The sequence below is a fragment of the Electrophorus electricus genome, chromosome 2 (assembly GCF_013358815.1).
Source record: "Electrophorus electricus isolate fEleEle1 chromosome 2, fEleEle1.pri, whole genome shotgun sequence".
NCBI lineage: Eukaryota > Metazoa > Chordata > Actinopteri > Gymnotiformes > Gymnotidae > Electrophorus > Electrophorus electricus.
The window spans coordinates 29,011,578-29,026,169 of NC_049536.1; the positions used below are offsets into that span (position 1 = coordinate 29,011,578).

Here is a 14,592-nt window from a genome sequence, read left to right on the forward strand (position 1 = left end):
CTAGGTCTGTGTTAAGGGCTCTTCAGTTAACGTTCCAAACTCAACTGTTGCTCTTTGGGACCAGGAGTTCTTCGTTCTGGATTCACAGTCACAATTTGCCCAGGGTTGCATCATCCAAGTCTCAGATCCGACAGCCAAAGACCAAGTCTGCCTTACTCAGCCAAACGTCTGCCATGACGCAAGTGCACCAACACAGCTCCACTGAATAGTACCAAGCCAAGGGACTAGAGTATTCCAGTCCACAATATGGGTATTGAATAGTGCAGGAGAGAAGAGAGTGTCCTTTCCAATTGGACTGTGCACATCCAAAAGTGTTCTTGATAGAAAAAAAAGATAGTAAGCTTGATGTGACCTTGTTTTCTCTTTTACTGTCCTTAGCTCCTGAAAAAGTTCCTGAGAGGGATGTAGTATTCCTTTTGGATGGTTCAGATGGCACGAGGAATTCTTTCCCAGCAATGCGTGCCTTTGTTGAAAAAATGGTTGAGAGATTGCGTGTGTCAGAGGGGAAAGACCGTGTGTCTGTTGTCCAGTTCAGCAGAGACCCAGAGGCCCATTTCTATCTTAACACATACGCAACAAAGGAGGATGTTCTCAGCACTGTTAGAAGTCTGAGGCACAAAGGAGGAAGACCCTTGAACACCGGGGCGGCTCTGCAGTACGTCAGAGACAATGTCTTTACTGACTCCTCCGGTAGCAGACGATTGGAAGGGGTGTCACAGATACTGATCCTGCTGAGTGGTGGACTGTCGTTTGACCACGTTGACACCCCAGCCTCTGCTCTTAAGGATCTGGGAGTCTTGACCTTTGCAATAGGATCAAGGGCCTCTGACAGCACAGAGCTTCAGAGGATTTCCTATGAACCCAATTATGCTGTGTCTGTCTCAGACTTCAATGAACTCCCAAATGTCCAAGAGCAAATTCTGACATCGGTAGAGACTATTTCTGTTCCCATCTCTCCAACATCGCCAACTACTATTGGTATGCATTTATGAGAGCCCTATATGCCAATATTCCTGTGATTTTTGTTACCATTCTTTTTTATTTAAATTGTGTAGCTTTTCATGTAGAGGTGAACCGGTAGCCTTGAGCTGTGGGTTTGAAACAACACGAGCCCAATAAACTCTGAATAACTCTATCTAAAGGTCTCTGTAGTAATGACTATTGAAACTGATGCATTTTACCAAAATGTATTTGTCTAAAATAGCACTGTTTTCTTCCTAGTGGAATATGACATGCCCCGAAAGGACGTTGTCTTTCTGCTGGATGGTTCAGATGGCACTAGGAAAGGATTCCCCGCCATGCTTGAATTTGTGCAAAAAGTAATTGAAAAAGTCGATATAGATGATAGCAGGGACCGCTTTTCAGTTGTGCAGTACAGTAGAGACCCTGAGGTCCATTTCTATCTGAACACCTTCTCAACAAAGGAGGAGGTCCTTGACAGTGTCAAAGGTATAAGACACAGAGGAGGGAGACTTCTCAACACCGGCTCTGCTCTCCAGTATGTGAGAGACAATGTCCTCACTTCCTCTGCTGGCGGCAGACATCAGCGAGGTGTCCCACAGGTTCTTGTCCTGCTCAGTGGATCACGGTCAAGTGACAATGTAGATGCACCTGCCTCTGCCCTGAAAAAAAGTGGGGTCTTGATTTTTGGTGTTGGCACCAGGAATTCAAGCAGAGAAGTTCAGAAAATTGTCAGTAATCCCATCTTTGCTCAGTCTATTCCTGAACTCTCTGAACTTGCCAGTGTCCAGCAGCAGTTTTTCTCATCTCTCAGCCACATACCTTTTGAGGTAACACCGATGAAACCTTCAGTCATAGGTAAGGCAGATTCCCATAAATATTTTACAAATGCCCACAAAATCATTCTTGAAATTGGACAGTTGAATGTTAGCATGTTGAGTTGTTAGCATGTTATGAAATTGTCGCATTGGCACTTTTATATGGTGAAAGGGAAAACTAGGTCTGTGTTAAGGGCTCTTCAGTTAACGTTCCAAACTCAACTGTTGCTCTTTGGGACCAGGAGTTCTTCGTTCTGGATTCACAGTCACAATTTGCCCAGGGTTGCATCATCCAAGTCTCAGATCCGACAGCCAAAGACCAAGTCTGCCTTACTCAGCCAAACGTCTGCCATGACGCAAGTGCACCAACACAGCTCCACTGAATAGTACCAAGCCAAGGGACTAGAGTATTCCAGTCCACAATATGGGTATTGAATAGTGCAGGAGAGAAGAGAGTGTCCTTTCCAATTGGACTGTGCACATCCAAAAGTGTTCTTGATAGAAAAAAAAAGATAGTAAAGTTGATGTGACCTTGTTTTCTCTTTTACTGTCCTTAGCTCCTGAAAAAGTTCCTGAGAGGGATGTAGTATTCCTTTTGGATGGTTCAGATGGCACGAGGAATTCTTTCCCAGCAATGCGTGCCTTTGTTGAAAAAATGGTTGAGAGACTGCGTGTGTCAGAGGGGAAAGACCGTGTGTCTGTTGTCCAGTTCAGCAGAGACCCAGAGGCCCATTTCTATCTTAACACATACGCAACAAAGGAGGATGTTCTCAGCACTGTTAGAAGTCTGAGGCACAAAGGAGGAAGACCCTTGAACACCGGGGCGGCTCTGCAGTACGTCAGAGACAATGTCTTTACTGACTCCTCCGGTAGCAGACGATTGGAAGGGGTGTCACAGATACTGATCCTGCTGAGTGGTGGACGGTCGTTTGACCACGTTGACACCCCAGCCTCTGCTCTTAAGGATCTGGGAGTCTTGACCTTTGCAATAGGATCAAGGGCCTCTGACAGCACAGAGCTTCAGAGGATTTCCTATGAACCCAATTATGCTGTGTCTGTCTCAGACTTGTATGAACTCCCAAATGTCCAAGAGCAAATTCTGACATCGGTAGAGGCTATTTCTGTTCCCATCTCTCCAATATCGCCAACTACTATTGGTATGCATTCATGAAAGCCCTATATGCCAATATTCCTGTGATTTTTGTTACCATTCTTTTTTATTTAAAAAAAAAATAGCCTTGAGCTGTGGCTTTGAAACAACACGAACCGCATGAACTTTGAAATTGTTTTGTCGGGTCACATTTATTATCTGTCCATATTGTTGAATGCCTCTGTGCTCATCAAATGTGTGTACATTTAGCTGAAAACAAATCTTAGTATCTGATTTTCTAACCACATGCATAGATCGAGTTGCATGCAGTAAGGCGAATGCAGCTTTAATAGAGAACACAGGAATTCCACAAGCCTAATCCAAAGTACATAAGCCAGGGTCCAAAATCAAAAAGGCACTCAACGAAGCAAATCAAAACAGATAGGAAACAGGCAGAGATCCAATAAACCAGAAGCAACAAACACTATGATGAACAGCTCAGAAACGTACACAGGCAATTGAGACTTCGCCAAGACTAAAAACAAACACAGCGTTTAAATATAGAGCCTAATAGGGACTAACATGATTCCGGTTGAGTACAACAACACACAGGTTAATGGAACTAACTAGCGGACAGAACCAAAAACAAAACAAAACAAGGAAACAAAACCAGGAAGTAAATAAACACAGGTGTTGCTGTGGGAGCCTCGATACCAGGCAGGGACAAACGTGACAGTATACAGTTTATGTTCATATTAACTTACCATTAACCCTCTAATTTACAAAATATGTTAACACCTAGATGGGGCAAAATATTTTTGAACTTGTGATGCAAACATTTTAGATGACAAATGTTTTCAGCCCATGGGTCAATACTATTATTAGAACCATCACATCTGAAATTACAACTGCAAGTCTTTTGAGATATTTCTCCATCATCTTTGCACAACTGGATCCCTATATTTTTGCCCATTCTTCTTGGAAAAAAAACTGCTGAAGCTTTGTCAGATGAGATGGACACCATTTGTGAACAGAAATATTTTAGTCTTGGCACAAATTCTCAATAAGATTGAGCTCTAGGCTTTATCTGGCCATTATAACACATTCCATTTCTTGGTTTTTAACCACTCCAGGCAGCATTCACAATATTCTTAGGGCTTTGTCCTTCTGAAAGGCGTACCTCTTCTCCAGTCTTATTCTTCCTGGAACAGGTTATCTTCTAGGATGACCTGTGTTTAGTACCAGCCATCTTCCCTCAAATCTGACTGGCATCCATGCTGATGAAATGCTTCCCCTTAACATAATGCAACCACCACCTTGCTTCACCGGGGGCTGGTATTCTCAGGCTGATGAGTATTGGTGGGTTTCTGTGAAACTTTATCATTTTGCCTCTAAAAGTCTTGGAGTCCTGGAGAGGACATGTCGGGAGCCATGACCCTTGGAAGGGGGTTCTGCCCAGGACGCGCCACCCCCCCCACAAGTCACGTAGTACAGCCTGCCGCATGTGGGTAGGGAGGGTTACTCTTGTTTGTGGCCACACCCCCGTGAGGGTATACACCTGTACAGAGTTAAGCGACAGTGTTTGTTGGGCTATTTAAACCCCTGTCAGTGAGCCCCTCACTGTTGGTCATTGTTTGTTAGCGTCTGCGTATAATGTTAATGTCCATGTTCGTGTAGCATATGTCTGTGTTATCGTTAGCATTAGGTGTGTGTATGTTCGATGTTATTGTTATGTGCGAGTGCTACTATTGTCCTAAATGTTTTATGTCATTAAATGTTTCACTCCGTCGAGAGAGTCTGTGCATCCTGCTGCATGCCCTGCGGCACTCGGGCATTCATTACAAAAAGCCTAGATAGATAGTGCCTAACCTGCTTTAAAATAAAAATTGTTTTTATATATTTTGTATATTTTTAAAGATATTTATTACAAAAAAAAAAGTTATCAGTAAGGATATTTGTCAAAGGCTAATGTCAGGAACTTGCCACAACACTATTTTATGAACAGCTGGCTATAAAGTGTGCTAGGCAAATGTTAATTTTGACAGGTATATTAAACAAGAATACAAGAGTATCTTGTCTTTGTTGACATTTTTTACTTTCTATGTTTGTCTGCCTTTTCTGAGGCAAGTCATTCAATATTGTGTCCAGTCCGGTCACTCTGACTCTACGTGACTGCTTCCACAGCCTTTCACCCATCTGACCACTTGTTTGTCTACTTTGACAAGAGTAGAGGTTGTCACATTTAGTTTCGGAGGTCATCAAGTATGCTTAGAAGTTTGAAGGCCAGTTTTCTGTGGATCCACTAGTATGTCATTCCACCATGACTCTACTTAAGGGAGTCCGTGTTGCAGAGGTCTGTTCACTAGCCACGTGGGTGTCTGTCTCTGCACTTTTATTTGATTCTGCAATGTTACCATGGTCTCATCTCAGTCTGTGGGTGGTACCATCCTGAGTCTTGAAGTCTCAGGTATAAATTCTTTCGCACTCTACTGGTATACAGCTTCCACACTGTCTGCTTCCATAGAGTTTGTTTGTCACTTGGGATCTGCAAGATTTTGGGTTCTGAAGAAGATGTAACACAGACAAAAGCTGTTATCCATGGTGTTTGCACCATGCCTGCAAGTCTTCTACAGTCACAGAACTATGGTTACATATGTAACCAATATTTTCATGGATGCTGCTGTTACAAAATCTTGTGACCAGTTTTTATTGGTTTTTCATTTTTGGGGTCAAATTTTATGGGTTAAACCGTGTACATGCTCTGTCTTATTACCTGCTCCTAGTTCAGCTGGTGCACAAAAAACATCCTAGAGTCAAAAAAAACCAAAGAAACAAAACTGTCACTAGAGGAGAACACCATTTCAGAACTCCAAGCCAATATTTTGAATCGTCATGCCTCAATATTCGGGATGCAGTATTTCTTTAAAACACCTATATAACCAGGGAAATATAAAACCGCAGTGCATGGTATTTCCAAAACTGAAAATGAGAACCACATAATTAGCTAATGATATCTTGTGAACAGCACAAGAGAATAGATTAGCATACATTTAATAAAGATGGATATGGAATATGCTCACTAGTATATAATTACATTTGCTGTTGAAAGTACATCTAGTGCGAGAGCTGCAGGAAATAGACATCAGAAAGCAAGGAGTAAGGAATACCATTACAATTGACACATTCAAGGCACATATAGACTAATACAAATTATTTATGCTTTATTATCTTTGGTATTGTAAATTAAATAATGCAAATTTGTTTCAAATTATAATTTACATCAAAGGAAGAGCAATATTTGATGCTGTTGTCTTGTCTTTTATGTTAATTTTAATTACAGCAGAGTCCCAAGGTCCCAAGAAGGATATAGTCTTTGTGATTGATGGTTCTGAAGGTATTGGGAGAGAATTCCCCATCATCCAGGAGTTTGTCCAGAGAGTAGTGGAAAAATTAAATGTAGGTGAAAATAAGATCCGTATAGGTGTCATACAGTTTGGAACTACTCCACATGTGGATATATACCTCAACTCCCACAAGACCAAAGAGGGGGTTCTAAATGCTATCGAAGAACTTAAACAACAAGGAGGACGAGAGCGCAACCTTGGTGGGGCTATAGAATTGGCCCGCAGTGAAGTCCTGAATCCAAGTCATGGTGGCAGGAAGAATGAAGATGTCCCACAGTTCCTGGTGGTAATTTCAGGAGGAAGAGCCACAGACAATGTAAGACAAGCAGCATATACTCTGAAGCAGTCAGGAGTTGTGCCCTTCAGTATTGGAACAAGAGATGTTGACCATCAAGAGCTGCAGGTGGTGTCTTATATTCCCAATTATGCCTACTCTGTGGATGACTTACCAGGCCTTTATACTGTCAAAGATGAACTTATCACCACACTGACAGAGCTGTCTAATGAAGAACTGACCAAACTGAAGCCCTCCTATCCCACTGTATTAGGTAAGATTTGCTCTTACACCCTATTTATTGTGTTCTTGTATGACTTATACCGTTACAATATACCATGTACAACATACAATATTTATATCACAAAATTACATCAAAATTTGTTGGAAAATCGGATGCTAGATGTATTGTTTTAAATATTTGTTTTACTAACATATACCAAATGTAATCACTGTATTGTTATTTTGTCAAATCTTATATCATGTTTAATATCAAATTTTAAATCATGATTGTTTGTCCTTTATGTTAAATCATGATAGAGCCACCAGTATCTACTGGAGAAAAGAAGGACATTGTCTTCCTCATTGATGGAACCACCGCAATGCGCAGCGAGTTCTCTGCTATACGAGACATGATTCTTAACATCGTGGAGAAGCTAGATGTTAGTTTAGACAAAGTGAGGGTTTCAGTGGTACAGTACAGTGAAGACCCCAAACTGGAGTTCCTCCTCAATGAGCACTCTACCAAGGAAGAGGTGAGACAGGCAGTGAGAAAACTGAAAAGCAAAGGTGGAAGATTGCTGAATACTGGCCAAGCACTGAACTGGGTCTCAAAGAACATTTATCAGAGATCAGCTGGAAGCCGTATTGAAGATCATGTACCCCAGTTTCTCATCTTAGTGACAGGAGGAAAGTCCAGTGATGACGTATCTGGTCCTGCTAATCAACTAAAATTAAATTATGTAGCTCCTTTGGCAGTTGGATCAAGAAACGCTGATCCAGAGGAGCTAAAACTAATTTCTTTGAAGCCGGAACAATCATATATTCTCAGAGACTTCAAGCAGCTAGCAAACATGCAGCAGCAACTTTTGACTACAATTGGCAGGATGAATACTGATGAAATCATCAAAACTGTGCAAATTGTGACTACAGGTACACCAGTAAATTAATCTGTCTAATTTCACTGTCTAGAATAAACCCTATAAAAATAATGATTCTGTGATTTTAACCATATTAAGTTTAAATAAAAAACATATTTCAAAGAACATTTAAGCATTTACATATTTAAGTACATTTACATTTACATTTATATTTACATTTATGGCTTTGTCATTTAGTCATAGAATGTATCCTATCCAGTACAGTATATTTGAGTCCAAGATACCACTGAACTAGAATACTGTTGAAATACAGGAATCAATACTGAAGCCTAGAAGTGCAAAACACATACGTACTATAACAGGAAACAATAAGTGCAATACATTCTACAATCAAATACATTCTACAAGTATTCATGTTACTATATTTCTTTTCAGGCCTTCATCTTGGAAGAAGAGACATTGTCTTCCTTATTGATGGATCTGACAGTGTTGGACCAAATGGACTTGCTCATATCCGTGACTTTATATTGAAGATTGTCCAACAGCTAGATGTGCGGCCTGATCAAGTGCGCGTGGCTGTGGTACAGTATGCTGAGAGACCTAAAACAGAGTTCTCACTCATCTCACATCCTGACAAGCAGGCTGTTATTTCATCTGTGAAGAGACTGCGTCAGATGGGTGGCCGTGGTGGAAACCTAGCAGAGGCTATAGAGTATGTGGTTAGAAATGAGCTGAAAGAATCTGCAGGGGCTCGACTTACAGACGCCTCTCAGCATTTGGTAGTGCTCACAGGTGGAAGTTCAACCTCTGATGTATCACAGTATGGTCAAGTTCTCAAAGACTCTAAAGTGAACTGTATAGGAATTGGTGCTGGAGCAGCAGATTCAAGGCAGCTCAGACAGATTGCAACTACAGCAGATGATGTCCTGCGAGTACCAACATACCCAGCACTTGCAAGCATTCAGGACCAGTTTATTGCCAGACTTAATGGAACAATGAAACCTCACAGTCCCCCTACTGTAGAGCCTAGTAAGTGGAACTATGTTGGTAAATAACTAGTGTACATGAAAAAAACATGCATATTTACATGTGACATAATTTGTTTTGTTCTCTCACACTCTCTCCTAGCCACTGGTATAAAGTCTAAAGTTGCTGACATTGTCTTTTTGGTTGATGGGTCAATCAATCTTGGCAAGGATAATTTCAAAGAGGTCATGGAGTTTATTATCAACCTCATTGACCTCTTCTACACGGACATAGACAAGCTACAGATTGGTCTGGCACATTATGCTACAGATGTGACAGATGTTTTCTACCTCAATACATATAACAACAAGGATGACATCATCAACGCCATCAGACGGGCAGAGTATAAGGGTGGTCAGAGAATTGATACAGGAAATGCCATTAAGCATGTTCAGCAGACACACTTTTTGAAGGAGAGAGGTAGTCGGAAGGATGAAGGCGTCCCTCAGATTCTGATGATTGTCAACGGTGGACGTTCGCAGGATGAAAGTAAAGCAGCAGCACTGGGCCTCAAGGCCTCAGGTGTGCGCATTTATGCCATTGGTGTTGGTGACATTGAGAATGAGCTCAATGTCTTGGGAAGTGAACCTACCACAGTGGCCCGAGCCAGCACCTTCCAGGAGCTCTCTGAGTTGAATGAACAGATTTTGGAAACACTTGAAGATGAAATCATGGGAAAACTATGTGTAGGAGGAACAGAGCCCACAAAAGGTGAGACACACAACTGAATTATTTGACTTTGTTCTCTTTTATAAAGAACCATTTAATAAATTAACTGATCAGATTTGATTACACAGCTTTTAAATACATTTGTTTTCCACCAATATCAGCTTGCAACTTGGATGTCCTTGTTGGATTTGATGTGTCTTCACCAAACATCTTCATGGGTCAGAGATCACTGGAGTCTAAGATCTCTGCCATTCTTCAGCGAATCACCCAAATGCGGAGTGTTAGCTGCTCTTCTGATCAGGCCCCATCAGTACAGGTGGGCATGTTAGCAATGGACTCTGCCTTTGAACCTATGTACCTGGACTTCACTGACAGCCACACTCAGCTCATTGAGGCTTTCAAAAACCTACGCATTCAAGGACCCTTCTTCTTGAACGCTAAGACCATCGATGCATATGTTTCAACATTCAAGAATCGACCTGCAGACAGAGTTAAGGTAAACTTGCAAATTACGTTTTTCTCAATTACAATAAAACCCTTAAAATATTTTTTTATAATAAAATGCAGTGTAGGGATAGGATAGGTTTGAGCCCAAGGAAGATTCCAGTGTATAACTGCAGCAGTATTGCACAATTTTCACTGTGTTTGTTTTTTACAAAAACAAAGGTTGTAATCCACCTCACTGATGGACTGGATGCCCAGTTTAACATCATGAAAGCACGAGTTCAACAGATGCAGACTGCAGGTACAAAACACTGTAACCTTATTAGCAAAATATTAAAATTACAAATTTGCAATTTACTTCAAAAGGAATATGGTTTATTTCAAGGCATCAATGCGTTCATCTTGGTTGCTCTGGAGAGGGTCCCACACTTTGAGGATACAGTGCTGCTAGAATTCGGACGGGGTTTTAGGTACACACGACCTCTGCATGTCAGCCTAATGGACCTGGACTATGAACTGCTGGAAGAATTGGTATGTCTTGATTGCAAATTTATAGTGTTCTGACAAATTAAAATTATATAATTTTAAGGAAATTAGGTAAAATATCTAATCTAAGAAAACATATCTGCAAATTAAACAGATTAATTAAATTCTTAAAACCTTTTTATATTATTCTAAAGTAAACAGTCTGATTAGATCTTTTCTGTTCTGTTTAGGATAACATTGCTGAACGGGAATGCTGCTCAGTGCCTTGTAAATGCACTGGACATAGAGGAGACAGAGGAGCTGTTGGTCTACCTGGACAAAAGGTCAACCACATAAAGTGCTTAGATCAACCATATGATCAACCACGTAACATGCTTAGAGATCATTTGGTCAATCACGTAATGCGCTTATAGATCATATGGTCAACCATGTAACGTGCTTAGAGATCATATGATCAACCATGTAACGTGCATAGAGATCATATGATCAACCATGTAACGTGCATAGAGATCATATGATCAACCATGTAACGTGCATAGAGATCATATGATCAACCATGTAATATGCTTAGAGAGCATATGGTCAACCATGTAACGTGCATAGAGATCATATGATCAACCATGTAATATGCTTAGAGAGCATATGGTCAACCTTGTAACATGCTTAAAGAGCATGTGGTCAACCACATAACCTGCTTAGAGATCATATGGTCAACCACATAACCTGCTTAGAGATCATATGGTCAACCAGGTAATATAATTAGAGATCATATGCAACACCAAAGTTATTAAATTTTTAAAACATAAATATAAAATGTTAACACACATTTTGTTTAATTTCTACTAGGGTTTACCTGGTGGTGAGGGCTACAGAGGCCATCCTGGAGATGAAGGAGGACCGGTGGGTGTTTTGAACATCAAACATAAAATTTGTGTAGCTAAGAATTATGATATGAGGACAGTGTATGTAAAACATAATCTTCTGGACTCCTCTGAAGATGAAATATAAGAAATGGCCCTTAAACCGTTATAAACAACAATAGTTGCCTCTCAATCATAATTTGACTAAAAGTATGATGAGACATCTAATTACTCCTTAATAACAATTAACCATCAACATATATACCATTAACAAATATACTTCAACCACTGTAACGTGTGGTGGCCCGAGTGCCGCAGTGCGAGGGGCAGGACGCACAGACTCTCTTCGGCATCGACAAACATTTAATTGAAACATAAAGACGACGGCACTCACATGTGTTACAAACAATGAACGCAACACGGTTACCACTGAACAAACACGATTACATTTAACAATGGCAAGAAAAAACATTTAACATTCACATATTACGCCAACAATAACCGACAACACTGCACGCAACGACAAGAGTTTAAATACACAAAGACTAACACAATACAGGTGTGTGCAGGTCTGGCTACTAATATGACCCTCCCACTGCACGTGGCTGGCCAAACCATGTGCCTCGCGGGAGGCGAGCGTTCCGTGACAACCACAAACAACTTTCCAACATAAATACCATTATCAATGTTCCATCACTCTTTTAAGCTTATATACAGCTATAGCTATTCAGCTTTAATGCTTAAATAATCAAACTTCCTATATTTGCAGATTTCTAACCCAAACACCCTTTGCTTTTCAGAACCAACTCCCCAACCATCTACAGTTTTAAAAATAATTTGAATTTTTTAAAAGTTCCCTGGCTAAAAAACTATTAAATTTATACAAAATTTCAGTTACATTACAATAAAATCAAATATGTTAAAGCATATCAAGTATACTTCAATATTTGTACTTTTTAGCCAGGAAACACTTTAAATATAGAATATAGATTGTAAGTTTATTAAATGTTTATTAAATGCACTTACAATCCATATTCAAATTACATAAACTTCCCTTACAGTACATATATTCATGTAGAGTCAATAAGAAGTACTGGCTGTTTAATTGTAGTATGTTGTGAAATACTAAAATAAAATGTGGTTTATAGTAATAAAAAGTAGTTTAAAATTATGCTTTTTTTAAGTATAGAATTATCATTCAATTTCTCCTTTATGGTGATTAAAAAGGAAAAGTATTTTGAAAGTTAATTTTCAACAACGCAATTAAACTCAAACCACAAGCCTGTCACCCAAATGTTCCTCGACACCATATATCCTCACAGCCAAATGTCCCTAAGGAAAAAGCACTACAGCTAAATGCCCTTCCACCACAAATATGCCCCTATAATAGACTGCACCCCCAAAACCTCCATTTTCAAATGTCCCCATATCCCTCACAGAAAAATGCCTCAATTACAAATGCAGCATAATGGAAACTTATTAACCCTACTAACAGAATTCTTCAATCACAAATAACTCACAATGGAAACCTGTCAAACCTGCTAATAATCTATATCTTCCAAACTCTTCCAGGGAGAAAGAGGTCCTTCAGGTGTGAATGGAACACAAGGTTTCCAAGGATGCCCAGGACCAAGAGGTGTAAAGGTGAGCATTTTTATTTATTGCAATGTTTAACAGTGGAGGCAGCATACAAAGTTGAATAATAAATCTGATTTTGTTCTGGTTTTATAACAGAACTATAAACCTAAGCCTTCGCACATTTAAACACTGTGTTTCTGATTTTCAGGGTGCACGTGGTTACAATGGTGAAAAGGTATGTCAAAAGGTTTGCTTATAAATTAATGCAATATTTATTGTATTGAGATACTGGATGTGACTCTTTTTTTTTTGTTCTAGGGAGAAATTGGAGAGATTGGTTTAGATGGAATCAATGGGGAGGAGGTAAGTGCTCTTGTAACAAGACTGGTTTGGGTCAGCAAATTTATCCATTAGCTTGGTATTAAAATCTCAATTGATTGCTTATTCACTGTTGTTTATTCTCTGTCAGTTATTCACTGTTGCTTATTGTCTGTCGGTTAAAACTTGTGAACTTTCAGGGAACAAGTGGAGTTGCTGGCCCACCAGGGGACAGAGGGAACCCTGGGGAAAGGGTAATTTATTTTGTCACAAGAATCATGTCATCCTTACTGAATAAAATTAATGTGAACTTTTAAGAGGCAGCAGTTTTGCTTTTGACGTTGTCTGTCTGTGTAGGGTCCTAAAGGTACCAAAGGCCATGCGGGAGATGAGGGCCAGACTGGTGTGCGTGGAGATCCAGTGAGTATTTGACCTCAATATAATCATCTGTTTCTGTTGCTGAACCTCCCCTTTAAAAATAATTTGTGAGCATATTGATGATATTTCCCAGAGAAGCAGCTGATGCCATAAGCCATGTCTGAGCTTCAGTGGTTTAGTTTTAGTTTTTGGGTGATTTTAATAGAATAGAATTATACTCCACAGACACAGGTCACTGTCTACGCAGTATAGATCCAAAGTAATCTGGATCTATTCAACATATGGTTTATCAAATGTATTTTGGTCTTCTGCATAAAATTGCTGATTGCTGCAACTTTGGTGGCATACCCATATTAACCAAATGACAAGTTTAGAAAGATTAACTGCACAGAACAATTTGGTCAGAAGAGCCATTTGGCTGATTCAGTGTTGGCTAGTAGGAATATTTTTTATAGCCTATAGGAATACAAGGTGAAGCATTAAAGACGCCTTATTTTGTAGGACACACAAATATTCAGTTCTAATAACGTAGCTTGAGAGACTTTCAACAAAAAAAAGTTTAAAATTACATTTAGCAAAACATTTAGGTCCAATCTCCTTCAGGATCTGTTAAGAACACATTAGGATGTTTAAAGTCTCTTTCTCTCCTCGTGTAGGTTGAGATATGAAGAGAGACATGTTTCATATCTCAGGCAGTTTGAGATAGTGGCTTTATTCAAAATGCCCATCATTTTCTGGCCTTTCAGAAACTTTAAATGGTTGCTATTGTGGTTTTACTAGAAATTCACTCCAATATGTGGGTGTTGTCTCACACCCTAAATAGAAAACAATCTGTCTGAAGAAAAAACAAGTGCACATTTGAAGTCAGTCCTCAGATTAAGTAAATTAATAAAACGAAAAGGTTTTTTGAAACAAATGCTCCTTTTAGGCTTTTAAGGTTAATCAATAGTTACTCATCTCTCTCTCTCTCTCTCTCTCTCTCTCTCTCTCTCTCTCTCTCTCTCTCTCTCTCTCTCTCTCTCTCTCTCTCTCTCGCTTCCTCTCACAAATGTCACACACATTCATACAAAATAATAAATAAGATTATCTCTATTTACTAGGGCACTACAGGAAAGGACAATAACCAGAGGGGACCCAAGGGAGATGCAGGAGATGCTGGACCACCGGTACAATTTCTTATTGCCAGC

The 14,592-nt window shown here is 39.8% G+C and overlaps 1 protein-coding gene across 1 annotated transcript in view; it reads left to right on the plus strand.

Annotated features, from left to right (window-relative positions):
• The window catches only part of col6a3 (collagen, type VI, alpha 3), a 68,657-nt gene that overhangs the window by 34,310 nt on the left and 19,755 nt on the right, over positions 1 to 14,592 (plus strand). The window contains 18 exon segments of the mRNA XM_035535958.1: positions 379 to 978; positions 1,222 to 1,818; positions 2,336 to 2,935; positions 6,209 to 6,820; positions 7,087 to 7,698; positions 8,082 to 8,675; positions 8,775 to 9,383; positions 9,503 to 9,837; positions 10,008 to 10,086; positions 10,171 to 10,316; positions 10,502 to 10,594; positions 11,118 to 11,171; positions 12,704 to 12,775; positions 12,918 to 12,944; positions 13,028 to 13,072; positions 13,228 to 13,281; positions 13,385 to 13,447; positions 14,506 to 14,571. Of these exon segments, the coding sequence (XP_035391851.1) occupies positions 379 to 978; positions 1,222 to 1,818; positions 2,336 to 2,935; positions 6,209 to 6,820; positions 7,087 to 7,698; positions 8,082 to 8,675; positions 8,775 to 9,383; positions 9,503 to 9,837; positions 10,008 to 10,086; positions 10,171 to 10,316; positions 10,502 to 10,594; positions 11,118 to 11,171; positions 12,704 to 12,775; positions 12,918 to 12,944; positions 13,028 to 13,072; positions 13,228 to 13,281; positions 13,385 to 13,447; positions 14,506 to 14,571 (5,258 nt within the window).